The sequence below is a fragment of the Podarcis melisellensis genome (genome assembly GCF_964234715.1).
Source record: "Podarcis melisellensis genome assembly, chromosome: 9".
Taxonomy (NCBI): Eukaryota; Metazoa; Chordata; class Lepidosauria; order Squamata; family Lacertidae; genus Podarcis; species Podarcis melisellensis.
In genome coordinates this window covers 7,214,194-7,241,451 of record NC_138541.1, presented here as the reverse complement: position 1 = coordinate 7,241,451, position 27,258 = coordinate 7,214,194, and the positions used below count along the sequence as shown (strand labels likewise).

Genomic DNA, 27,258 nt, shown 5'->3' with positions numbered 1-27,258 from the left:
ATAGTAGTAGTAGTAGTAATAATAATAATAATAATAATAATAATAATAATAATAATAATAATAATAATAGTTCATATAAAAAGCACTAGGTTGGACATGTGTAGGATCCATCAATGGATCCATGTGTACTAGCTGCAATGGCTATGCTTTACCTCCACTGTCAGAGGCAGCTTGCTTCTGAATACCAGTCACTAGAAACCACAGGATGGGAAAGTGATTTCGCACTCAGATCCTGCTTGTGCACTTCTCATTAGGGCATCTTGTCGGCCACTATGAGACCAGATGGGCCTTTGGCTGGATTCCATCAGGGCTCTTCTTATATTATATACTTATGAAAGCCCATTTTCATTTTAATGGCTCATGCTTTGCATCACCATTATAAATTATGGCCTCGTTCTTGATGGGCTGGCTCACATACTTAGATGGCAGCACCTGCCCTTTGGAACTGCCTCCCATTACATATCAAGAAAATGCAGTCTCTATTGCCCTGTTGAATATAATCCTTTTTAAACAAGCCTATAAGTTGAGATTTATATCCATGTTGGTATCTGTATTGGATTTGAATTGATTTTATACACATGCTGCTGTTTCAAATCGCTTTCTCTTTGTGTGTGTGTGTGTTGTATTGTTCTTATATATGCAATTGTTCCTTTTTAGGTTTTCATTGTATTGAAAAATCACTTAGAGATGCCCTAAGGGAAGTGATTCATGCTTTGATAAAGCTTGGCTTGGCTTATGAAGACTCATCCTGGAACAATTCCACCTGTTCATTTAATGGATGTTGTTTGGATGGTGTTACCTGAGACGGAGAGGAAATCATCCACAGAAGTGATGTCGTCAACGGCCTCGGTGAGAACCCGCACTTGCTTCTCCCACTGGTCTTTGAAGACGTCCATGTTGTCCTGGGCCACTTTGCTCTGGGGCCTGGCAGCCAATGTCAGGGCTGCGTTTATCACCTATGAGTCAAAATTGGTTCTTGTGAGCAATGACAGAGAGAGAGAGAGAGAGAGAGAGAGAGAGAGAGAGAGAGAGAGAGAGAGAGAGTCCCTTCTCAAGGGAAAAAAAGAACAATTTGATTAAAGACTACATTAAAAGCCCAGCTGTGTGCTCCGTTCATTAAGCGAGGCTCAGTATACAAATGCATTTTTCGCTATTTGGGCAAGGCAATCAACAATATAATGGAAGGCACAAGACTCTAATCTTCGTACCGGGTGTTTTTCTATGTCAAGCACCTTATGCTCTTTAATACTGCAGAAGGCTTCCAAGTATATACACGCACAGACATATTTTTCATGCACAAATATGGCTTACCTGTGGACACAGACTATCAATCTGGGTTGCTGCCATGCGGACTAATTTTACACCTTCTTCGTTATTGGAAATTGAACAGGCCAAATTGGCAACCTGCAATAAAAGCCAGCAAAAATAAAAATAAAAAATGGGTTTGCTGGCAATATGGAGAATTCTCCCCTCTCTCTTTTTTATTCGTACGGAAAAATGCCCAGGAACAAAGAAACTGCATGTTAAGGGTATTAGCTTCTTGTGAGCCTTCATCAATCTTGGTCAGAAACCTCCCAAAGTGAAAGTAAGGCCTAAAGGGGGGCAGAAAGTTCACCTTACCAAATCTATCTTTGTTCCTGGCCGAAAGGACAAACTGCTGAATGGACATGATGCGGTGCATATAACCAGAAAGATCCCTTATGCCTTGAGGTCCCTTAGGTAGGTAGGAACGGCCAAATCTGTCAATTTCAGGTTTCTCATTTTCTCAACCTTATCTTTAGTTCTCCACATTTATGTATCACTTTTGACTTTTTAAAAAAAGTTCTCATGAAATTTCCTCCGTAAGTGCAAATTCATCCCCCTAGAGACATTTTTGCAAAGCATGTTCCCCTGATATAATTCATGTTTACATGCTATTTTCTTTTTAAAAAAATCCACTCTACACTAGCATGAACATTTCCGTACACATTGCGTGGCTGGAGAACTGCTCTGCAAAATTTGGAGAAGTGTGCATTTTGAAGGATGGCTGTGTTTCGACTAACATATTGTTCCCAAAAGGGTGAATTAGGTAGATTCAACTTTAAATGTAAACTGAATCAAATTTCTCCCCCATCCCTGTCCTAAGCACAGGGAGCATTGCACTGAAAAAGAATGGGAAGTTCTGGTGCATTGGAAATGGTTACTTGGTGTTTTTGTACTGTCAAGAAAAGAGATCCACAAATCACTTCCTCTTTGGCAAACTAAACTCTGGCTATTTCCAACGTTAAGACCTCTGAAGCTGCTATATAGACTGCCTCTTGACCTGTAGCTTGTGAATAGCTCTCTGGAAAAAATTCTCAGGAGATTGTCTATTTATCAGAAGAATTATTCATGCTTGAACTCCCTCTGCCTCTCCTACGCTTTTATTAACAATAAATGCAAACATGTTATCTGGCCCTGGTTCAAATCCCATAAATATCCCATGTTGCTAATCTCTAATGCTAATTTTGGATAGAGAACTGTGTCACACAGAATCATGGCAAATGATGTGGATCAAGCCAATGGTCCATTCAATCCAGTATCCTGTTCTCACAGTGGCAGACCTGTGGAAAACTTGCAAGCAGCACCCAATCACAACAGCAGGTTCCCAGAAACTGGTTTTCAGAAGGTATTGTCTCAGACCGATGAGGTAGAGCACAGCCATTATGGCTAGAAGCCACTGGCAGCCTTATCCTTCATGATTTTGTTATCCACTGTTATTAAGGCTGTGGTTTTCAAGAAACACTCTGTCAACATCTACAGAAGCAAGAACTTCTCTCCCTCCAGATAGCACCCCCCCACACACACACAATAAAGTAAAATAAAATAAAATATGTACAACACTTAAGCTTTAAGAAGTTTAGAAGAGGAATTCCTGGCCTGAAAACTTTTTAATGTTAATCAAACAAATAAGCAAAGCAAGTTGAGTGGCAGATGTGAAAAATGAAGCTAGATCTGGCTTGAGTATCTGAAAAGCTTATCGACTCCAAATTCTAATTCTCTATTAAAACCCAAAAGTGTGTTTAATAAATATTCTGCTTGGGTATTATTTATTGTGCCCAGAGGCAAAGCTACCAGTTGGAAATGATTCATGAATGAGTTCAAATGCCTCTGTTCCTCTTTTGCCATTCCTTTGGTCTCCCCTCGTGGCATTAATCTGTTCCCATTTCCAACGCACAGCACCATATAAGCCTGGATCCATCTGTTCAAGTAGCATCCCCCCCCCCTCCAGCTCTCCCAATTTCACTCCACTGTTATCAAGGATGCAACTTACATGCATTGCCATGTCAAGACCTATGGAAGCAACAGCCATTCTAGGCGCCAAGAAAAGCCTTCCAGACACATCCCGGCCCAGCTCTTGATTGAAACGTGAGGGATCTTGTTTTTATTTCAAAGGGAGACAAATGAATTGGCCTTTTCACTAACAGCCCTGCAGCGCCCACGTCAGAAATGCTCCGTTAAGATGACAGGCTCCAACTGATTTGCTGTGTTTGCTCGTCAGCTGCTGCTTTGCATACATCAAACGATACCCCTAATCTTCATTAAAAAGCCCCCAAAAGCTACAGCAAACAGTAATTAGGATGCAAAGGCAGGGCTAGGGATTCAGATCCTTCAACTTAAAAGACATAGTGCAGGATTAGGGGCCTTAAACACTAGCAAGGAACATTAAAGTTCAGATGGGCGGGCAAGACAGAGACATGTGCTTCTCCTATTACAAAATAAGCCATCTTTCAAGCTTCCTTTCCCCTTTTATGATCATCAAGATGAAAGCACTGTCCTAAGGCTCCAAAAGCACTATATATCTAACCTGTTCTCGAGTCCACTGAATATCACCTGAAAGCCACTTTAATGGCACCATAATAGGGTACCTTGAAATGGCAACAGAACCATCAAGCTGGTGGCAGGCTAAGAAAAGAGAAGCCTTTTCAATGCATCACTAGTGGGTCATCTTGGACTCTTTCTTTGTATGGGAGGGGGGAATCACATGCTGAATACAGTAATGCTTAGGTCTGACTTTAAGTGCTGTCCTGCTTTTTAGAAGCAACAATTCATCAATTTTCACCAAGCTAGGCTGCAGATGGAGTCAAGAGAGCCTTCCCCAACCTTGTGTTCTCTAGTTGTTTTCGACTGCAGCTACAGTTGGCCCCAGCCTGTTGGGAGCTATAGTCCAAAACAGCTGGAGGGCACCAGGTTGGGTAAGGCTGTTTTAAGATATTAAAATGCAGGCGGCGGGGAGGATGGCTGTGAGGCAAAGCACACTGATAACTGTTTATCACACTCATGATACGCCAGTGTGGTGTAATGGTTAATAGCAGTGGATTTGTAATCTGGTGAACTGGGTTTGATTCCCCGCTCCTCCACATGCAGCTGCTGGGTGACCTTGGGCTAGTCACACTTCTCTGAAGTCTCTCAGCCCCATTCACCTCACAGAGTGTTTGTTGTGGGGGAGGAAGGGAAAGGAGATTGTTAGCCGCTTTGAGACTCCTTAGGGTAGTGATAAAGCGGGATATCAAATCCATACTCTTCTTCTTCAACGTCATCATCACGGGGTGTAATGATGGAGAATCCTGCTTGGAGGGTGTTTACCGCTTCTTAATGGGAGTCCCACAAATATACTTCATTCTATCAAGTGAGTGTCACAATGCTCTGAAAGAGCTTGCAATAAAAGAAATGGAGGAAACTTAGATGAAGGTATTGAGGGGATGCTCATCATCATCAAAAAAGTAGATGACACCAAACTGGGAGGGCTAGCTAACGCCTCAAAAGACAGAATTTGATTCAAGATTACTTTAACAGATTGGAGAACTGGCTCCAAACTAAGAGAAATGATTTCAATAGGGACAAATGTCAGGTTCTGCACTTAGGGGTAGTCACCTCAGAAAAGGCACATTCTTGTGTTACTACTTTCCAGATCTCTCATGGAGGAGGCACACAAAGAAGAGCCTTAGATGACGATCACAGGGTCTAGGCTGGTTCATATGGAAAGAGGTGGTCCTTGAGGTATGGTGGTCCTGAGCCATTTAAGCTTTTTTAGTTCAAAACCAGCACTTTGAGTTGGGTAGAAACTAATCAGCAGCAAGTACAGTCTGGCCAGGATCATTGTGCTGTGCTCAAACCATTTTAGCCCCATTTTGCTGAATTCTGCACTAGCTGAAGTTTCCAAACCATCTTCAGAGGCAGTCCTATGTATAATACATTGCAGTAATCTAACCTAGAGATTACCAGAGCATAGGTGGCAGAAGTTAGGCTATCCTTGTCCAGACAGGGCTGCAGCTGGGCCACCAGATGAAACTGATGGAAGGCACTCTGTGCCACTGAGGCCACCTGAGCCTCAAGTGAAAGCAAAGGATCCAAAAGTAAAGGTAGGGTAAAGGTAACATAAAGGACCCCTGGACAGTTAAATCCAGTCAAAGATGACTATGGGGTGTGGCATTCATCTCACATTTGTGGAGGAGGGAGCCGGCGTTTGTCCACAGACAGCTTTCTGGGTCATGTGGCCAGCATGAATAAACCACTTCTGGTGCAACGGAACACCGTGACTGAAGCCAGAGTGCACAGAAACGCCATTTACCTTCCCACCACAGTGATACCTATTTATTTACTTGCACTGGCGTGCTTTCGAACTGCTAGGTTGGCAGGAGCTGGGACAGAGCAGCAGGAGCTCACCCCGTCACATGGATTTGAACCTCTGACCTTCCAATCAGCAAGCTCAAGAGGCTCAGTGGCTCAGACCACAGCGCCACCCATGTCCCGATCCAGAAGTACTCCCAAGCTATGTACCCGCTCCTTCAGAGGCAGTGTAACCCAAGCTTCACTTTGTTGTCTCTCATCCAGTCCTTTACAGAGGCAAGACATCAGTCCTGCACATCCACTGCCTTGCCTGCAGATGTAAAGGAGAGGTAGAACTGTGTGTCCTTAGCATATGGCTGTCAATGTACTCCAAAACTCTGGAAAACCCCATGCTTAAGCAAAGGTTAGATCTGCCATAGATGATGTAGCTGAGATTCCTGTAATACAGTGGGTTGGAATAGATGAACCTCAGGTTCCCTTCCAAATCTACAATTCTATGATTCTATGAACTGTAATAATACCCCATGTTTGCCTGGATGGAGGATAGTGTTGTATGGGGTACGTTGTTTTAGAAGTTGAACGCACACTCACACTATTGATCCAGACTCTACACGCATCCACACAGTATGTGCGCATCTTCATCATATCTACTTCGGCCTTCAGGAACTGATCTAAGTTCATTTGTCACTGTGGGAGCATCCATACATTTAAGAAGAACTAGGTTCTTGCCAACGCAAGTGGCCCATAAAATATATATGCATGCCAAAGTACCTGGCTAAATTGGTTTCTAAATTAGTATTCATTAAGTGGCTCAAGCTGCTAAATGTGTGCTTTTTGTAAGGCTGATTCAACAGAAGTAGAAGAAGAAAGGCCTTTTTATTATAAGGTCACAGAGATTAGCTCTGCAACTGGACAGCTGACTCAGCTAGGAAAACAAAGTCCATGGGGGGCATTACTATTACTATTACTATTATTACTATTACTATTACTATTACTACCAATGATGGTTAATTCCACAAACAGGTATAAAAGAAAAATAAGCCATTTAGCACCATGCAGGTAAGTTGGTTTCTCTCACTGTGAACTTTCAAGCCAAATTCATCAAAAGCAAAAAGTGAATTGGGGAGGCAGGGTGCAGGCTAAACCAGACTTATCTTGGGTTTCACCTTGAGTGGAGGGCAAGGCAAAACTGGGAGGGAACAATCCAGAATAAATTCTCCTTCTTGCTCAGCCCAGCGAGCAAGACTGTTGAACATGTAAATGGTGACCTCTGTCTGGTGAGAACAGGGACTTGCCTCATTTTGGAGAAGTTTAGCCTTTGATGATTCTCCAGGTGAGCACAGCTGGACACACCATCTCCTACCTCTCAATTTGGCAGCAAGTAATCCTGCATTGAGTTTGGAGAGACCGGTTCATTCTACTTTTAAAATGTTGGGCCCACAACAAAAGGGGTGGTGTGGTGCTTAGAGGCGGACTTTGAGCTTTTAAATTTTAGTGGCCCCTTGTGCGATGCCAAAATTTGACGCACACCCTGCCTCCCACACTCCGTTCTAAATCCTTATTTTGGTGCCCCCTGTGGCACCCTCTCAGCTCTGCACCCAGTCCAGTGCTGGTGAACCATTCACTCTCACTTAAATCTGCCTCTGGTGGAATTGTAAAAGGACTGAGTGTGTCACACAAGCCTTTCACTCTCTTGCTCCCCTTCCCCATACTGGTCCATCTTCCATGCCACTTCTCTGCTGTTTTCCTCATTTTGCTGCTTTCTCTTCCTCTTTGCTTGCATGCTTCTCCTGACATTTCCTGCTTTCTATCGCTCTGCTCCTTTACAGCCCTCCCACACTCATGTGCTTGTTCACCTCTTCCCCCTTGTCTATTGTCATCCCTGTCTCTGCCGACCCCACCTCCCTCGCTCTGACTTCTCAGTTCCTCCTACCAGCTGCATCTGGTTCTGCCCTCATCGCTCTCGTTCACCCCTTCCCTGCCCCCTCGCCTCCTACTCTGTTTTATCCTGTCTTCATCCCACCTCCTTCCTCCTCTAAGCTGCCTGTGCTCCATCCCCTCCATCTCTTCCCTTCCCCTATTTCCCTTATATTTTCTGGTACTTCCTGCTTCCTCCTCTGATCAAATGCAGATAGTGGCTTTGTGCAGTCTGCTGTGGATTCATGTGACAAGAGACCAGGGTTATTTATGCAAGTGATGCATGCATAGTGCTTTTTAAGAGTTTAGAGAGAATCTGCCCTCTTTGCTATTCCTTCCTCCCTTCCTTCCTCCCTCCCTTCCTTTTGCTAATCTTGGTGTTCCATTTGGACTGCTTCAGGGTGGGCATGCACCCTTAAACATTACTATTATAGGAAAGCATGTCCCATAGTGCAACCCATTCACTGTGTCTGCTGTCCTCATTCTAGATGAGTGCAGTTGACTACACAACTAGTCCATAGCCACTTAGGTACAGATTTCCAGCAGGTTTGGGATTTGCTTATCTCATTTTAGAAATTCAATACAGTGGTAGCTCGGGTTACATACGCTTCATGTTACATATGCTTCAGGTTACATACTCTGCTAACCCAGAAATAGTACCTCGGGTTAAGAACTTTGCTTCAGGATGAGAACAGAAATTGTGCTCCAACGGCGTGGCGGCAGTGGGAGGGCCCATTTGCTAAAGTGGTGCTTCAGGTTAAGAACAGTTTCAGGTTAAGAACGGACCTCCAGAACGAATTAAGTACTTAACCTGAGGTACCACTGTATCCTGCTCCACTTCTCCACATGGTGATCTGTAGCACCTATAATTGGAGATTCCATTTTATATGAAAGCAACAGATGGACGAGTTAACCATAGCTCATTTCGGAATGACTCATAAATAAGTCAAACCATTTCCCCCCAAAATGGAACATGGCCCTGTTTTATTTCTGAAACAGTCTGAAATAGATGCCACTAGGCACCATTTGAGAGTTAGGGATCACTTATCACTCCATTGAAATACCAGGGGACAACAAAAGAGGTTTAGAGGTGTTCTAAAGGCAAATCTAAACAAATATAGTATAGTAGTATAAGCGCTGATAACTGGGAAACACTGGCCTGCGAGTATTTGGAGAACAGCCTTTACCAAAGGTGTTGAGGACTTAGAAGAAGCATGAACTCAGGGTGAAAAGGAGAAACAAGCTAAGAGGAAGGCACATTTGGCAAACTCTCACTGTGATCAAATCCCACCTGGAAACCTATGTCCCAACTGTGGAAGGACATGTGGATCCAGAATTAGCCTCCAAAGTCACTTATGGACTCACTGTTAAGACTGTGTTCATGAAAGACAATCTTACTCAGCTATGAGTGATCACCAGAGAAGAAGATCACTCCATCAAATTCAGGTTACATGCACAAGTACACATTTATCTGGCAAAATGTCTCGTTGAACTTAATAGGATAGGATTGTGCTGTAGGTGGAATAACTTTGATGAATCTGTATGAGCAAAAAACCCTGTTGTGGCATCCCAATGCAAAGGACTCTCTTGCCCCCAGAATCCTCAGTGGAAAGGTGAGTGTTAACCACCCACCAGCCTGCAAGCCTTATGATCTTTGCATCTTATTTGAGGTGTGCATTATGAGATCCCAAAGCTTTTATCTGAGCCAAAGGCCAGAAAGTTCCACTGACATCTTTCCTCCTACAAACATATGAAGGGTTTGGGGTGGACTAAGGAACGCCCCTCTCTTGCCTGCCAAATGCCACCCCAACATTATACACAGACCCTGCCCCTGCCAACAGGGACAGATGGGGAAATAGTGTTGGAAGCGACAGGGAGAAATTAAGGTGATTGATTTATTTTCTAAGGCACACGGATAAACACTTTTTACTTCCTGATGGTGCACATTTATGCTCCTTCCATTCGCAGAAGAAAAATTTATTACGCCTATCTGACAGAATTCCTTCTGCGAAGGTCAGAGATAAATGGGCACATTCATCTCCTTTTACCTGTCTTCCCCCAAATTGAGGGTTCTTTTTCAATGTTCAATCTGAGAGTGGAGTAAAGGGGGGGTGCTGGTTTTGTTTTGTTTTTTACCTCCATTCCACCACCAGTTCTACCTGTTTATTTATTTTCCATATTGGAAAGAAAGCACTGAACAAACAGTGCAATGAGAAATAAGCATGGAACAAGAGATGTTTAACTGTCCCCGATATTGAAGGGGGCAAATCTGCAAACCCACCTCCCACGCAAAGAACACAGTGCTTGCGAATGGGCACAAAATCTTCCCAGATATGTTGATGTGCCTTCAACTTTCCTATGAAGTCATGACCAATTATCGGCAGCGCACACTGTGACAGGACAAAGCAAAGATTAACTCCGTGCCAAACAGAGGCAAGATTTTAATAACACAGCTTTTGGGTTGTTGTTCTTTTCAATGGATGGGAGATGATTTGAATCATTGCATGGTTGGCATTATTTAATCAATCTGTTTATTTCCATTTACAGCCACTGCGATATACTAGATAGAGTGCTGGGGCTGGGGGCTTGGGCAACCTGTGGGTTCTCTTGGACTGGATTGGAGGGTCCATGGCCTGAGATATGTCTGCATGCTTCCCAGTGAGTAGACAGGAATGCACATTAGGCACAGAGGGAGGTAACTGAATGCCTACATATAAAGCACATATCAGCATTTTTACCGACTGTCTTACTACTAGACATTTACATACTCACATACCTCCAGGCAAGAAAGAGATACTATCACAGTTCAATGCAGCGTTGGCCCACCTATGAGGCAGAGTGAGCCAATTACCTCAGGCGGCAAGCTGGGGACATCTAGGCCCTAAGAAATGACCTGCTCACTGCCTCCTGCACTTGTTGCCCATTTCTTTGATGAAAATAGAGACACCTTATTTATTTATTTATTATTATTATTATTATTATTATTATTATTATTATTATTATTATCATTATCATTATTATTATTATTATCATTATCATTATCATTATCATTATTAAATTATTATTTATACCCAGCCCATCTGACTGGGCTGCCATAGCCAATATGGGTGGCTTCCAACATATATAAAAACATAATAAAACATTAGACATTAAAAACTTCCCTATATGGGCTGCCTTCTAAAGGTTGTATATTCAGGTAGGTAGCCGTGTTGGTTTGACACAGTCAAAATAAATAAAAAAATTGTCCAGTGGCACCTTAGAGACCAAGTAAGTTTGTTCTGGGTATAAGCTTTCTTTAGAATGCACACAAAAGCTTATACCCAGAAAAAACTTACTTGGTCTCTAAGGTGCCACTGGACAATTTTATATATATATATATATATATATATATGTGTATATATATATATATATATATATATATATATATATATATATACACACACACATTAAAGGTTGTATAGTTACTTGTCAACTTGACTTAGAAGTCACATAACTCCATTTCTGCCAACATTTCTCCATTTCTTAGGATAGGGATATCCTAAGGGAAAGTGGGACAATCTGGGATCAAATCAAAAACTGGAATGACTTTTGTAAATCCAGGACTGTCCCTGGAAAATAGGGACAGTTGGATGGTCTGCCACTGCCTTCAGCATGCCAGGGCTTTCCTGGGCAATCTCCAGTTGCCTCAGGCAGTGGCAACGGTCATCATTTTCCATTTTGCCTCAGGTGGCAAAGCATACTGGGTTGACCCTAGTTCAAGGGCATACTCTGGTCAGGTAAAATCACTTGTTTTAGCGATGAACAGGGCTAGTGGTGTGTCTGACCTATGGGGAATCCCAAGGGCCAGACAGAGAGATCTGGAGGGGTGCATTTAGCCCCCAGGTCTGAGGTTTCTATATCCCTGGTGCACAGGATATACACCCTACACTGCAGGAAGATATTCAGAGTTACTGGATCCAGTGCTACGGAGTCACTGGGTAGGCTTGATTGACCCTTTTGCATGAGGGGAAGACAACATTAGTGCTTTGGACTACAGTTCCAGTAAGCCCCATCAAGTATGGTCAGACATGATGGGAGTCCACCACATCTCAAAAGTAGAACATTGGTGAGCCCTGCCCTACGTGATTGCCGGTGGGATGAAGAAGCATCACCACCGTAACTGGGAATTGAACACACACACCGTTGACTTGAATAGATGCAACTTACATGAGGTGTATAAATGCACTTAAAACGAGGAGCCCAGCTGCAGAGCCATTTTGGGTCCTGCCATAAAGAAGGCTGATCGCCAAAGAATTGATGCTTTTGAATTATGGTGCTGGAGGAGACTCTTGAGAGTCCCATGGACTGCAAGAAGATCAAACCTATCCATTCTGAAGGGAATCAGCCCGGAGTGCTCACTGGAAGGACAGATCCTGAAGCTGAGGCTCCAATACTTTGGCCACCTCATGAGAAGAGAAGACTCCCTGGAAAAGACCCTGATGTTGGGGAAGATTGAGGGCACAAGGAGAAGGGGACGACAGAGGACAAGATGGTTGGACAGTGTTCTCGAAGCTATCAGCATGAGTTTGACCAAACTGCGGGAGGCAGTGGAAGACAGGAGTGCCTGGCGTGCTCTGGTCCATGAGGTCACGAAGAGTTGGACACGACTAAACAACTAAACAAACAAGATTGCAGAAATGAGAATGGCTGCCTTTGTGAAGGTCTACATAGCCCATGAAGTCTTCATCACGATGCAAGCCCCACCAACGGGCACACACATGGCTCCACATTTCTGATCCAGGCCTAAGAGCTACTTTGAGTTTGCTATTTGACCTTCCAAACCACAGGATGAAAGGTATACCCCAGGGTCCAATGAAGGATTATTTGTTTTCCCTCTTGTAGATAAGGAACGGCAAAGTGAGTGTTGCTCAGACCAACCTTTGCTTGTTTATTTTTCCAAATGGCATGATGCAAACAGAATTATTGCTGTAACTTCAGAAGTTCTGCATCATTGAATACAGAAACCGAGGGGGGGGGGAATCCCAGCTATCCAGCTGAGATCTGATAGTGGTATAGGAAGATTCTGGAGCACACAGCCAACAGATTTAGCTTCCCTCTTAAAGATTCTTCTTAGAGTTAAGACTCACCATGTAAGCTTGAAATAAGAGTTTTTATTTATTTATTCCTCTAATACTTCAGCAACACCACCACCATGAAAAAATGTTGCTTTTTTATTTTTTAAAGGTGCAGGCAGGGGAGGGGAGACAGACAAATCTACAACACAGTGGGGGGGGGGAATAGAACAATTTGTTGTAGACTTTGGCTATTGCAACATTAATCACTAAATGCACTGAATACATATCTCTAAATTATGGGATGTCTAAATTAAAGTCGGCATTTTTCTGGGTTTTGGCTACAGTTTAATCTTTATTAGAGAGCTAACAGAACTGTACAAATTTTCGGCTGAGCAGTAAACCAAACCATATGGCCTATCTGATTAAGGACTGCTACGGGGATAATATCCCTGATTAGGCCTCACATATTATCCCAGTCCTCAGAGATTTGCAGTTTAACTCATGAAAGCAGATTACCTTTTCCAAAGAAGCATTATTAGCTCGTAAATACATAAGACCGTTTGCGCATAATTGTGCTGCCTTTCTCTCCATTTCAAAGCCCTCTGATTAGATGGCTTCTCTTGCAGTGCTTAAACAAGCAAACAAGAAATTAAAAATATTTCAGGCCGACTAAACGCAATTTTCGTAATGATTTTCTAATAAGCATAACTTAAAAGAAATATTTTCAGCAACCCACTCTTGTGCAGCACAAAACAGGAAAGAAAACACTAATTGGTTTTTTATTATTATTAAAAAATGCATAAGTTTCCAAATGGGGCTCTAGATTAAAGAAAAAGATGATCTGCTAAAACATGAATTTAGCTGTTGATGTCTGAATGCTCTTGATAATTTTACTACAAGAGCTAATCCCAACCTAGCATTTCTCCTTCAGAGAAGAATATCTCTGAAGCGCCAAAGCTCAGTGGTTTAGCATCTGTCTTGAGTGCAGAAGGTCTATGGTTCAATACCTATTATCCCAGGAACAGCTGGAAATGTCCCCTGCCTGAAACCTTGGAGAGTTGCTGCCAATCAATGTAGACCAGGTATGTAGCACCTGTGGTCCTCCAGATGTTGTTGAATTGCAGCTCCCATCATCCCTGGCCATTGACCATGCTTGCTAGGGCCAAATGTTCTCTGCCCCTGGTGGAGACAATACTAAGCTAAATGGATCAATTGTCTGACTCCGTATAAGGCAGCTCACTAAGTTCCTATTTGTGGAAGGATACCAGGTCATTTCTTCATTGCATTAAATGAGAACTACACTGTGGCTGCATTCTATTTAAATCTGAAAAAATGGCACTTGCCGCCCTCTATAGCAGGCAAGAGCAGATGGAAGATTTCCATTCCGTTTTGGCTAGCTGAAGGTTTGCTGTTTGTGAGTGCAAGAGTGGGCTCTGGCTTGCATTTTCTTGCCAAACCGCTGGGGAACGAAGGCCCAACTCTTCAGTCTAATCCTCAATTTTAATTCCAGCAGGGATGGAACACCTTGGACTGAAGCTTACACATAACTATTTGCTCTTGCATTCCTAACACAACAGCTGCGATTTTAATGAGGATTTCAAAAATATCCTTTCCCTGTTTTCCATTGCTCTGTATCTTGTATTTGCTTCCTTGCAAAGAAAAGTGACACAGCAAATCCAAACTTTCTCGTCTGCAAAAGGGGATATGCAATTTTCTTCATGGTAAGGAGGCCATCATGTTATCTTTGATGGGGGAAGTGGGTGGTTTTCTCATTGCAACCAAAACGGCACCCCCAATGCACACGAGTGTTGGTGGAGTGTCAGCTCTCAGGTAGCCATTTCCCACAAGAAATGCATCTCTTGGGGGACTTTTTGGTGAATTTCACAATGCTCAAGGCGATTGCTCAAACACAGTTTTAAGGAGGACTATGGCAGATTCCAGATTATTGAGTCCTGGCTAAACCATATTTAGTCCTTTAACAGAGAACCATAGTTTCCATTTTAGTACCCATTTGTGAGTAGTGCTTGAATTTCAGGGAAATTGTGTCTTAAGAGATTTCTCAGTCTGGTGGTGTCACCTTGGAGCCTGATGTAAAACACATCTGGCAAAATTTGAGCATATTAGAACATTTGAATCCTTGGACAGTGGTAACACTAAGGTTTTGGATCTAAAGGAGAAAGAAAAATAACAGACTGGAAAGGGAAAGAGGCCTTATGTCTATGAAAAGTAGGCATTGGGACTTAGCAATGATTTAATGAACTATATTTGCATGGACTTTAACCTTTTGATGTGTTTTATTAATGTATCTGAAACTTTGTGGCTAGAATAAAGAGGATGTACTCTGCTCTCAAATTGTCTGAACAAATGCACTGTACAGAGTGTGTTTACTTGAAAAGAGAGCTTTTCATAGCCTCTGATATTTGAAGGCATCTGACCTAATAGGTTCTGGAGCCAAGTAGGTGGTTATGACCTCTGATAGCACTGTTGTGTCTCTCTCTCTCTCTCTCTCTCTCTCTCTCTCTCTCTCTCTCTCTCTCTCTCTCTCTCTGTGTGTGTGTGTGATCCAAAAGGAAACAGTTTGTGTGACTCAGAAGTTTCCCACCTTTGTTGCCTGTCAAAAAAATAAAGAAGAGGGCACACAGAGGACACACAGTCAACAAGGACTTTTACCAACAAGAGGCCTAGAGAGAAAAGGCCACACAGCAGATTGCTGCTTGCAACACTCAACTGAAATTGAAGGCACATTGCCTCAGAGGACTTTCTAGTATGGCAAGCCAGGAGGGACAATACATTGCAGAGAAGGCATGGTCATCCAGGCGGGAAAACTAAGGAGGAACTCTCCCCACCCATCAGCAAAATAAAAAAACCTGCCCAATGTTAACTGAGCATGTTCAGTGGTCATTAAATGCTGACAGTCTGTTGGTGGGATAGAGATGGAAAACCAGGAAAGGAAGATTGCAAAGGATTTATCCTGGACAAGGCCGTGGTTATCTGGATGGAACTTTGAACAGAAATGTCCCTCACTGCAACAATGTTTAGAATCTTGTTGCTACAGACACTTCACCAGACCTACAAATACAGTATGCAACTTTCGCTTTCAAAAACCAAAGTAATTGATATCCACAGTGTATGCCTTCTTTGGTTCCCTCTCCGTTAAAAGCCACCTACAATCCTCTCCCACCTATATATTTCTGCAAGTTGCATTTCTAATTTATCTTGACTTTTCCTCTAAGCAGATTGTTAAATGCAGTGTGATATCTAAGAGCAACATATATTTAAACAAAATGTTAATATCTTTATTTTTAGACACAATGGTTCTTGCGTTAATATAACACTGAATGATTAAGACTAAGTGGTGATATTTTCCTTCTGCTGAGGAAAACAAGAAAGGGCTGTAATTTGAACCTTAAAATGTGAATGGTTAAACAAACCTAAGCATTTATTCCGGTGACAACTAATGATGTATTCGGAAAGCCTCGGCATTAAATAGCAAAAGAAATTTAACTAAGAACCTGCTTTCTAACTAACATAACTTTTTATAGCTTTTTGGGTGTGTTCACACTTGTGTGCATACATGTTGCTTGGGTGTGTTTATGCACACTATCAAGGACTGTCAATGGCTACTAGCCATTATGATGTGGTTCTACCTGTAGTACTGTCAGGCTTCAAGGAATCTGATCCCCTCCCTCACAGCTAGTAATTGGAAAGACAAGAAGCTCTTACCAAGGTATTTTATTCAATATCCATAGAGAGAGAGACTGCATGCTGTCTCTAGGTTAATGGCGTTGCTCCGAGTAATCTCCTCCCCCCTTACCTTCTCAGTCATCAACAGCCCCACCTCCCTTATAGTGTCTGCTTAGGGACAATTGTCTCTGGGTTCTCTGTTCTCCTACTTTCATTGCTCGCTGGGTTCTAGAATGCTCTCTAGTGATAACGTGTCAGCCAGCTGTTCCTGCTCTGCTTTCCCCATTATTTCCGAGCTTTGAGCCTCTTCTGTCTCTGAGCTGTGACCCTCTGCAAACCACCGTTGTAAATCTATACTGTCCTCCTCTTCTTGGGAGGGGAGAAGGGGGATCTGTTGTTGTTTTTTAAAAAAATATTTTTTATTGATTTTCTTTTCTTGTAACAAACATCCAATATCATTACGAAACATTCATTTTCCAATTTCCCCCCTCCCTGTTGACTTCCCTCAGCTTCCATTTCTGGTTTATTACATCAAATGACACATTCTGCTGTTTGTATATAATACTATGTTATCATATTGTTATAGTTCTTGTTCTCTCCCTATACTTCTTATTCTCATCATTGGGGATCTGTTTGGCCACAATGAGAGCAGGATGATGGACTAGATGGGCCTTTGGCCTGATGCAACAGGACTCTTCTTTTATTTGTTTATTTGTTGATTTTCAATTTAAATACAACACATAAAAGTGCTTTTTTTAAAAGGTGAAGAGGAAACCAAGTAAAAAAATGGAAAGTATATCAATAGAAACAATTGCTATGCTAACAATTAGAATTTTTAACCTACTGTATTTGTTTAAACAAATTCCAAATTTCACAGAATCATAGAACTGTGGAGCTGGAAGGGACCCCAAGGGTCATCTAGTCCACCCCCTTGCAATGCAGGAATCTCAACTAAAGCATCTATGACAGATGGCCGTCCACCCTCTGCTTAAAAACTTCCAATGAAGGAGAGTCCACAACCTCCCAAAGGAGACCGTTCTAATATTGAACAGCCCTTAATATCAAAATTTCATTATACTTGTTCATGCAGTCTACATCAATAAGCAATTGGCTCACAGGTGGCAAGCGTAATCAGGTCTTCAATCTATTGAATAAATGGAGCAACAGGACTCTTCTTATGCAAACATACATTTATCACTGCAAGTCAAGCAATATTGTGTCCAGAACTGGCCCAAGTCATTTTGGTGCCTGAGACAAATAAAAAAATGCTCCCCCCAAAAAACCAGGGAAGAAGTGAGCTGGGGATCTACAAAAGCAACAAGGGGGAAGAGTGAAGATCTACACATGATGTGTTCTTTGGAGGCTGAATTTGTTGTCGCTGAGGATCCTGCCACCAAAGGAAGTCGCTTCACCTTGCCTCATAGGCGGGCTGGCCCTGACTATGCTGCTTTCCAAACCACTCACATAACATCCACAGGAAGCTTTGACAGCATACTTAGGAAAAAATATCCCCAGATGGTGGAGTCACAACTGAAAAGGCTGGTATCATAGCCCAGATGGTACAGGAGAGAAGGTGGCACACCAATCGAAGTGGCTTTTCTAACCATAATTTTCATCCATGAGCTGGTAAAGTCCTCGTTGTTTAGGTATGGAAGTAACCCCTTCCCTAGGCCAAAGACTGAGATCTTGAGCCAGTATCTCAGGGCGGGTCTGCCATATGAAAATGCCTCATCCAAGTCTGCTCATTACTCCAGCTAACCCACAATGGTTTATTCTGATGAGCAAACAGCCTTCCAGGATCTCATGCAGGGTCCCCCCCCCCATTCCCCCAGTTGTTGGAGCCTGAAACTGGGAGGTTATAAGTGCAAGACATGTGGTTTGCCACCTAACTGCAGCAGCCTCCATAGTGAAGTTGGTTCTGAACCCCTAGAACAGGAAAAAAGAAATTTAATAAGGTATACCAAGCCAATCTGTGAAGAAAATGGGTCAGAGATGGACAATTCTGCTTCTCCTTTCTCCCTTCCCCCCCTCCAAAGTACAGCTCCTCATCTGCAAACTTGCGGGTTGGGGGGTGGGGGACACCAACTCAGAAGATAAAGACTAAAGCCCTCTGCCCAACAAATGTGGTGTGTATCCACTCTTCCTTCATCCTCCTCATTTCCTCTGAGGAGCATGGATTTAACGATTGATTGATTTTAATTCCTGGTCTCTCTCCTCCTCGTATATTTGCACTGTTGCTTATTTGTCTAGCTACAACCGGGATTTATTTAGTTATCGAGGGTCAGTGCACATGCAACGTGGTTTATAAAGTGATATTGAACAGGGAGAAAACTGCATTCGAATGATACCTGAATAATAAGCAGTCAGTGACAAGAGAAGGTTTGGCTTTATTTCTGGGGTCGACGTGCCGGAGTTTTGTTGTGTGCAAGAAGCGAAGCTCATTTGTTTGTCTTTCTTTTTTTCCTTCTCTAGAATTTTTTTTTTTTTTAGCCACTCTCCAGCCTCCCAATGGAAGCCATTCGGAGGACAATTACCTGGCATGGCTGAACTAGTCTGATGATGGGATTTTGCCCCACAGAGGAGTATTCCCAAGTCAGTACAATCAGCTGCAAACAAAACAAAAATGGGTCTGTTGGCCCTTTGGGATATTCAGACCCTTGCTTTCCATCTTGTCCCCTCTAACACTCATCTTTCAAATAAACATGATGCTGGGAGGAGAGGAGCCATTGCAATGGGATGGCTAGAGTGGCATTTTATTTGTATTCTTTAATGGCATCTATTTGCCAATTCACATATCTCAGTGGTGTATATAAGAACAAAGCACAGAAAATGGGGCAATGCATAATCATAATCATAAAACCAAATACTACCTTTAAAAGCCTGCTTGAACAAGAAAGTCTCAGCCTTGTGCCTGAGGTTTAGCAAGAAAAGGGCTAGCCTAATAAGTTGTTCTACACTGTTTGTAATATTGTGCTTTATGAAGGACTGCCAACTCCACCAAAGAGCACAATGATCGTGCCATGGGATCAGGTGGTCCCTGAGGTATCTTGGTCCCATGTTGTGAAGGGCCCTGTAAATTAATACAAGAACCTTGAACCTGAATCTGTAGTATATGGGTAGCCATATTAAGCAGTGAAGTTATGCACTAGCAAATATCCCCATTAACAGTCCGGCCGCAGCATTTTGTACCAGTTGGAACTTCTGGACCAGGTTCAAGGCTAGTTCAATAGAGGGTTATGAAGTGGTGGGGTCACTGCCACATATTCAGCTCTGCCATGAAAAGCAAGTGCAGGAGAAAGTGAGGGGAGCAGACAGGGAGGTCCACTAGCCTGGAACTGGCTCAGCAACTGGGCTTGTTTTTTTTTTTAATTTATTATTTATACCCCGCCCATCTGGCTGAGTTTCCCCAGCCACTCTGGGCGGCTTCCAAGCGAGTGTTAAAAACAATACAGCATTAAATATTAAAAACTTCCCTAAACAGGGCTGCCTTCAGATGTCTTTTAAAGAGAAGATAGCTGCTTATTTCCTTCACATCTGATGGGAGGGCATTCCACAGGGTGGGCGCCACTACCGAGAAGGCCCTCTGTCTGGTTCCCTGTAACCTCACTTCTCGCAGGGAGAGAACCGCCAGAAGGCCCTTGGTTTGGGTCTGATGCAGTCATGCAACAGCAGCCGAGCAGGATGTGGATCCAATAGACCCCAGGCCATCTCATAAACACCACCCCCTGCCCCTGGAAAACAATGTTTCAGTGATTATTATTATTATTATTATTATTATTATTATTATTATTATTATTACCTAAACCAAGGTCAGTCAATGTGCTACTCTCCAGAAGTGGTACTAAAACTCTCATCATTCATTAGTGTTGGAATTAAGATCGCCGGAAGAAATATCAACAACCTCAGATATGCAGATGACACAACCTTGATGGCAGAAAATGAGGAGGAATTAAAGAACCTTTTAATGAGGGTGAAAGAGGAGAGCGCAAAATATGGTCTGAAGCTCAACATCAAAAAAACGAAAATCATGGCTACTGGTACCATCACCTCCTGGCAAACAGAAGGGGAAGAAATGGAGGTAGTGAGAGATTTTACTTTCTTGGGCTCAATGATCACTGCAGATGGTGACAGCAGCCACGAAATTAAAAGACACCTGCTTCTTGGGAGAAGGGCAATGACAGGCCTAGACAGCATCTTGAGAAGTAGAGACATCACCTTGCCAACAAAGGTTCGTATAGTTAAAGCTATGGTTTTCCCAGTAGTAATGTATGGAAGTGAGAGCTGGACCATAAAGAAGGCTGATCGCCGAAGAATTGATGCTTTTGAATTATGGTGCTGGAGGAGACTCTTGAGAGTCCCATGGACTGCAAGAAGATCAAACCTCTCCATACTGAAGGAAATCAACCCTGAGTGCTCACTGGAAGGACAGATTGTGAAGCTGAGGCTCCAGTACTTTGGCCACCTCATGAGAAGAGAAGACTCCCTGGAGAAGACCCTGATGTTGGGAAAGATGGAGGGCACAAGGAGAAGGGGGCGACAGAGGACGAGATGGTTGGATAGTGTTTTCGAGGTTACCACCATGAGTCTGACCAAACTGCGGGAGGCAGTGGAGGACAGAGGTGCCTGGCGTTCTCTGGTCCATGGGGTCACGAAGAGTCGGACACGACTGAACGACTAAACAACAACAACAACAACATGGTGCCTGTGGCTGATAGGAGTTGAAAGTCCAAACCTTGGGACAGCTTTCTACCCCTGACCTAGGCCTTTAGTATATTTTTCATGCCCTGTTTTGTATAATGCTTAGTTTTATTTATGAGATACAGTTGGGACATATAGGATAAGGGGGTCCTTAAGGTGTCCAGGGCTTTGTATACTAAGAGAAGAACCATGAACCTGACCCAGTAGCAGATAGGAAGCCAGAGCAACTCTTTTAACACTGCTGTCATGTGTCCATGGTGATCTGGTCTCATCACCAGTCTAGCCACAGGATTCTGCACTAGAAGGAAGCTTCTGGACCAGACTCAAGGTGAGCCCCACATTGAATGCCTTCCAGAAATCCAGTCTGAGGTTACCAATGAATGAACTACAGTGGTTAGGTGTTCACAGGTAGGCAGGTTTATCTGCAGGACTTATATTCCCCTTTGGAAGATTCACCTGAACTATACCTGAGCAGCTTTCAGAAGTAGTCATGAACTACAACCCAATGTCCTCTTTTCAAGACATAAGTCCAACTGAGCAAACTAAGGCTTTGCTCCAAGTGAACATGTATGTGTGACTTTTCTCTGCTGGTTCAGCATTTGGTGATGGAGGTGAAGCAAGCAAGTCTGTGTTTAATTTTCAACTTAGTGTATTTTATGTGGTTTTTAACAGCATCATTACCTATCTTGAGCCATGAGGATGGGGCGGAATATAAATTAAACTAAATGAATGTATAAATCCTTACAAACATGCATAATTTACAAATGAACCTGCAGGCTCAGAGATGCTCATATTCTAAATTCTTTAAAAAAAGAATAAAGAAAAAAACAGTGAGGGGTGGTGGTACAGAAGCCAGCCACAATTGTGGCAGCCCAGAACTCAAGTTCTGCACTTTTTGAAGCTGATTGACTTTCTAGTAATTTGGAATGGTTTTATCTGGACATTTCTCAGCCAACGTTCTGTAGCTCAGATGGCTTCAGGGGACAGCATTCTCCATTCGCTTCTATTCCAAGGGGAATTCTATGCTGAAAGTGGATAGTGGATGGAGCACCATATTAGGTCTTGATGTGAATGGATTTGTGCTCTCTCTGCAAATTCTGGAGCATCTGCATGTGGGTAGATGAGCTTGAGCTTAAGGTCCACCCACTGGGATTTCCCCTTCGCTTTTCCTTATATATCACAAAACTCACAGAGACCTTGTATAACTATCTCTTCCCTAGTACAGATGGCTCTAAAAGGTTAGACAAATTCATGGAAGAGAGGACTATCAATGGCCAGTGTGTAAACAGGATACTGGACTAGAGGGGCCTGATCAGCAGGCTATTCTTATGCTCTTATGTTGCTTGAATCCAATCACTGCATTTCAATCAACTGATTAATCCATCACCAGTATTTTTAGTATGTGTATGTTGATCACTCAAAAAGCCTTGAAGGGCTCTTTCAAGTGACTGATTTGACATGCACCAGAACATGTCAAATTGTTGCCACTGTACCACCATCCCAGCTATCCCTCCCACAGCCTAGAAGGTCTTTCCTTGGGGATCAGGAGGGGTCAGCAAGCAGTGAGATCTCATTCAAGTCAGCAGAGGCACCATGGGGCATTCTCATTGGTAGCAATTTTACATATGAAGTGTTTTATGCCAGGAATGTGGTGCTGATAGCTAAGCCTCATGATCTCTGGCAGGAAAAAGATGCCCCAGAAGTCAACTGCCCCTGGGGAGAGGCCCATTTCCTATCCTGGGGCAGCCTTCCATAGCCTGCTACCACTTTCCTCAAGAAAAGACTTCTGTGGCTAGGTAAATGGAGGAGGAAGCAGTGGCAGCAAGGTGACACAGCACAGAGGTGTGGTGTGAACCTGAATTTGAGACCCAGACCCTCATCCAGGCTGTGTGCTTTTTCAGCAAAAGGGAGAACATCAAAATAAGAGCAGAAGAAGATCCCTGTGGATGGGGCCAAGGACCCATTTAGTCCAGCATCCTGTACTTACAGTGGCCAACAAGATGCTCATGGGAAGCCCACAAGCTTCTGGTCCCTGGCAACTGCCTCCAACAGTAGAGGATAGGAAAGCAGAAGCGTAACTGTCCATCACCACGGAGCAGGGATGGTTGGGGGGAAATCTGAACAGTGGAGACTGAAATCCATAATACAAATTTCTGGTTCTTCAGTTCCATATACAAGGGACTTATTCATTTACACGCTATCCCCACAGACAGCTCAGTTTTGAAGCCCCACTTTGGCACAGCCTAACTCATAATTATTCTATCAAAGCCGAGAACAATTTGTAGAGATTTGAGAGGGCTACAGGCTTCCCTTCCATCGTGTTCACCTGCTGGCACCGAGGCCATTTTCAAATTAACTAAGATAATCATCTCTCTGTAATAAGCACGGGCACCACGTCTGCTGTTATCAAGCAATTTTGTTCTTTAATGAGCCCCATCCCAAGCCCATCCTAACAAGGAGGATGTCATATAATTAAACGGTCTAATTTTTTTTCTCCAGGGGAGGTGGGGGAGGCTAAGTTGATGCAACAATGCTGTTTCAAATCTCTACCATGGAGGGATTTGTACTTTAGGTCAAAAATATTAATAACTAGCAATAATGAAGCTGCTGACAGACAAAAATAACATGCTAGAATCATAGATACAAAATAGACTTAAATCTATCTAGTCCACAGGTCACATCCCAGGAAGCAGGAGACTTTCTGTCTCTTCTCATCTCCTCCTCCTACACCTGTAGTCTTCCTGGCACCAGGAGCTCTGGGAAATGTTATTTTCCCAGGTGACCTGACATTCATGCACTGTGAGAAAAGCATATTTCCGTGGCTGACAGATGGGAGTCCACAGAACAATCTCCCTAGCACCAAGGGCTGTAGACTCAAGCACTTCACAGGCATCTTTCCTTCCGATACCACGTACAATACCTTAGTAGTCCAGCAGTGCTAGGAGCACACCAGGCAAAAGGCCATGGAAAGCTGGAAAAGTGCTCATCTTCAGGCCAGAGGAAGATCCCTTTAAGAAGCTAAGTTATCCACAAGGAGGCAGAGTCTGGGAGAGTCTGGAGACAGAGCCTTTAAAAAGTCTTGTTTTGCTTTCAACTTTTGTCAGAGCAAGAGGCTCACATGGAGCTCTCCGTGGTACTGCAACTCCTAGCCTACACCATGAACTGCCTTCACCTACTGCAATTTCTAAGATCAGCTAACCTTTTTCAACAGACCACTCCTGTACCACATGCAAACAATAAGAACAGGGGCAGAGATCTTCTCATAAGTTTCTCCTTAGCTCAGGAAACACCCTGAAAATCATAACCAACACCAAACTCTCTGGGTAAGGGGACGTTTTAAATTCAGCCTCAGAAGCCTGGAACGCAACATCACAAATGCAGGCTTAGGACGCAGTAAGGGTGAAAAGAGTGGATTTGCCTGAATGAAAAGGGTGGCAAATAATTTCCTTTCCAACACAGACATTGTTAATCTTACTTCTGCATGTTAAAAAGAACTCATTTGCTTTCTAGACAGATAAAAAAAACAACCCCACATCCCATTCTTCAGGAGTCCCCATGAGATTCTTAACAGTTGATGACTCCCTTTTGTTAAAATGTTTTGCTATTTCCTTTGTCTTTCAACAACATCCAAAATTCAAAACAAAGGAAGCCAAAGAAGCAGCTCCCATGCATAGCCCTCTTGCTTTGAGTAAATCTCAATATATATCAGCAATGAGGTTTCAGGTTATCTCAAGGAGTGTCTCGGGAAATGCTATTACTTTATGCTTTGCGGACCTCTAAGTGCATAATTAGATGGACACCTGTTCTATTTTGTTTCTGTGTACATCTACTGCTGATTAATTGCAACCAACAGGATCAATTCAGACATCCCCTTCCCCATGTTTGCTTGGTTTTCCCAACTTCCTGACCAAAAGCCCTCCTGCCTCTTAACCTCCTTGCCTCTCTCCCCATTGCAACCCAGAGAAACCCTATATCTCGCCCTATATATTGTATAAGAATGTTCTTTCATATGAATAACATTAACTCCAAGTGGAACACACCAAGATTCCATCTAGCTCAACCTGCTAACAGAGGCCAGCTGGGTGACCTGGAAAGCTCATAAGCAAGGCATGATGGGAACAAAGTCTGCCCCTGAATTTTGTAACCAGAAGTACAACTGCTAGCAATCACTGACTGAGCTGTCCTCCGTCAATTTGTGTCATTTATCGTAAAAGCCATCCAATACATATTGTGACAATTAATTTTATAATTTTTCTGCACAAGCACTTCCTGTTCTTACACCTGTGGCCCATCAGTTTCATTGGCTAATAACTGATAAATTGGACAGACCTGAGCTGTAGTATTTTAAGACTGTATACACTTACACTCCAAAAGAAAGAATAATAACCATTTTACTCTGTTCAGTCTCTCAGCTGAAATCACCTGCCCATTTTTCCTGCAGTAGCAGCACAGGCTCTTAACGTTAAGACTAATGCTTCCCTTTTACTGTTAGAATGTCCAGAAACCTTCCAAAACATGACAGCTGTTCAGCCTACTCTTCTGGTGGGTTATAGAAGTGACATTCAAGTTTTAGCCTCCAATATTGAAGACTCTTGTTTTCTCTTCCAGAAACTACTAACCAAAGTGGAAAGTGGATTTTAACCAAAAGGAAAGTTAGTCATCCTGCCTCCTTGATCTCCCTAGGTTGTTGATAAAACTGCACCATCCTGCTGACAAATGCATTATACTGATATACGTGTGTCTGAACAGCGTACAGTTTCAGGGAATTTTGGGACAGAGGCTCATAATGAATAATTTAAGTGTAGGTGGGAATCCTGCTGTAATGCAGAGAACTCGGTTGGGCTGGATGGCAGCTGAGGCCTCTTCTGAAACTTACAAGCCTTTGAACCTCAAGCCAAGTTCCTGCTCATTTACTTCATAACAAGTCCTGCATCTTGACAGCGCGGCAGGGATAGTGTGGTTGCTTTTAACTGTCACCCATCGTCTTCATCCTTTACTCGCGGGAATATTGCCTTCGTGCTTAGATTAGTGTCTCGCTGTTGCCAACAGAATTCAACAAACTGTCTAATATCTGAACAGAGGGCCCTTTTTATCGAAAATGTCTACCTATCTCTCATTTAGCTGACACTCGTCTGCTGCACTGCCACTTTCCCCCGTTTTATGTCAGTCTCTCACTGCTAGATACAAGTGTATTTATCACACAATCATCATCAGCTCCGTGACAGTTTGAGCATTTCCAGACATATTAAAGCACACACACACCCAATTCTGCATGTTGCTGCTATCATAAAATATAGCACTGCTGCACTGCTTAGTAATACTTAGCAGAAGGAGCCACAGAGTCTAGCATGACAGAAATGCTAAAGGAGACCGCTTGGCTCTTATGAAATGCGTGACAGATGGCATGCAGTGCAGCATCTATTATACTAATGATGAACATGGAGGGATACTTTGCCTTCTTCTTCCTTGAAACACTGGAAATAAATTTGGTGCGCATGTTCAAGACACAATTCTGCAATTCAGGTTCCATTGCCAGCTTCACCTCTGCACCAGTGATCAAGATGGTAAATAAAGATATACAGTAACACACAAATACCTTTTAGTGCTGAGATACCACACGGAATCTTGGTAATATGCATTTATGATGATGTAATTCTCCAACGTAATGCCAAGCCCTCTGTCAACCCCCCTCTCTCACACACATTTATTCAGCAAAGGAGTAACAATGTAAAATAGACCATAATGCTCTATCTTGCTTGAAGTCTGTGATACTGAAATGTTCAAGTTCATACATCAATACTTTTTCACCATTGTTTGAATGCAAGAAAGGTAATGCTTCTGATTTCACATTCATTTCTGTCCCCCCATTAAACAACTCCCATCAATTCTAAATAACTCTCCAGACCAAGAGTTCTCAAATCAATGCAACTAGCACATAACACAAAATGTCATAATTACAATATAGGACACGTGTGGACTTGCCTCTTATTAATTGCATTTGGAAGGAAAAGGGCAAGCAGGAATGCACCCAGAACACATTGCAAATGTTACATTCCTTGACCCCCAAGAACTGGAGAGTTCTTGCTTGAAGCATGGCAAACAGAATTAATTCTTCCTTACTAAAACTATTCCTTTCGGATTTAGAGTGATTGATGTTCCTAATGCTAAGCTCTGTACTTGAAGACTGAAACCGACTGTCTCATGGGAATGGTAGGTGTATATACATTCTTACTCTGATCTGCTGATCTTGGGTTATGATCTGGTGATGGAATCCTGTGTTCAGTGTTTGTTTCTGCCTACCAAAATGACAGAGATG

The 27,258-nt window shown here is 42.9% G+C and overlaps 1 protein-coding gene across 3 annotated transcripts in view; it reads right to left on the bottom strand.

Annotated features, from left to right (window-relative positions):
- CTNNA2 (catenin alpha 2) overlaps positions 1-27,258 on the bottom strand; it is a 399,473-nt gene that overhangs the window by 81,856 nt on the left and 290,359 nt on the right. For all 3 annotated transcript variants that reach the window (XM_081924921.1, XM_081924922.1, XM_081924923.1), the window contains 2 exons: positions 1,312-1,404; positions 800-956 (listed from right to left, as the gene is read on the bottom strand). In XM_081924921.1, the coding sequence (XP_081781047.1) occupies positions 800-956; positions 1,312-1,404 (250 nt within the window). The remainder of the gene's footprint in view (positions 1-799; positions 957-1,311; positions 1,405-27,258) is intronic.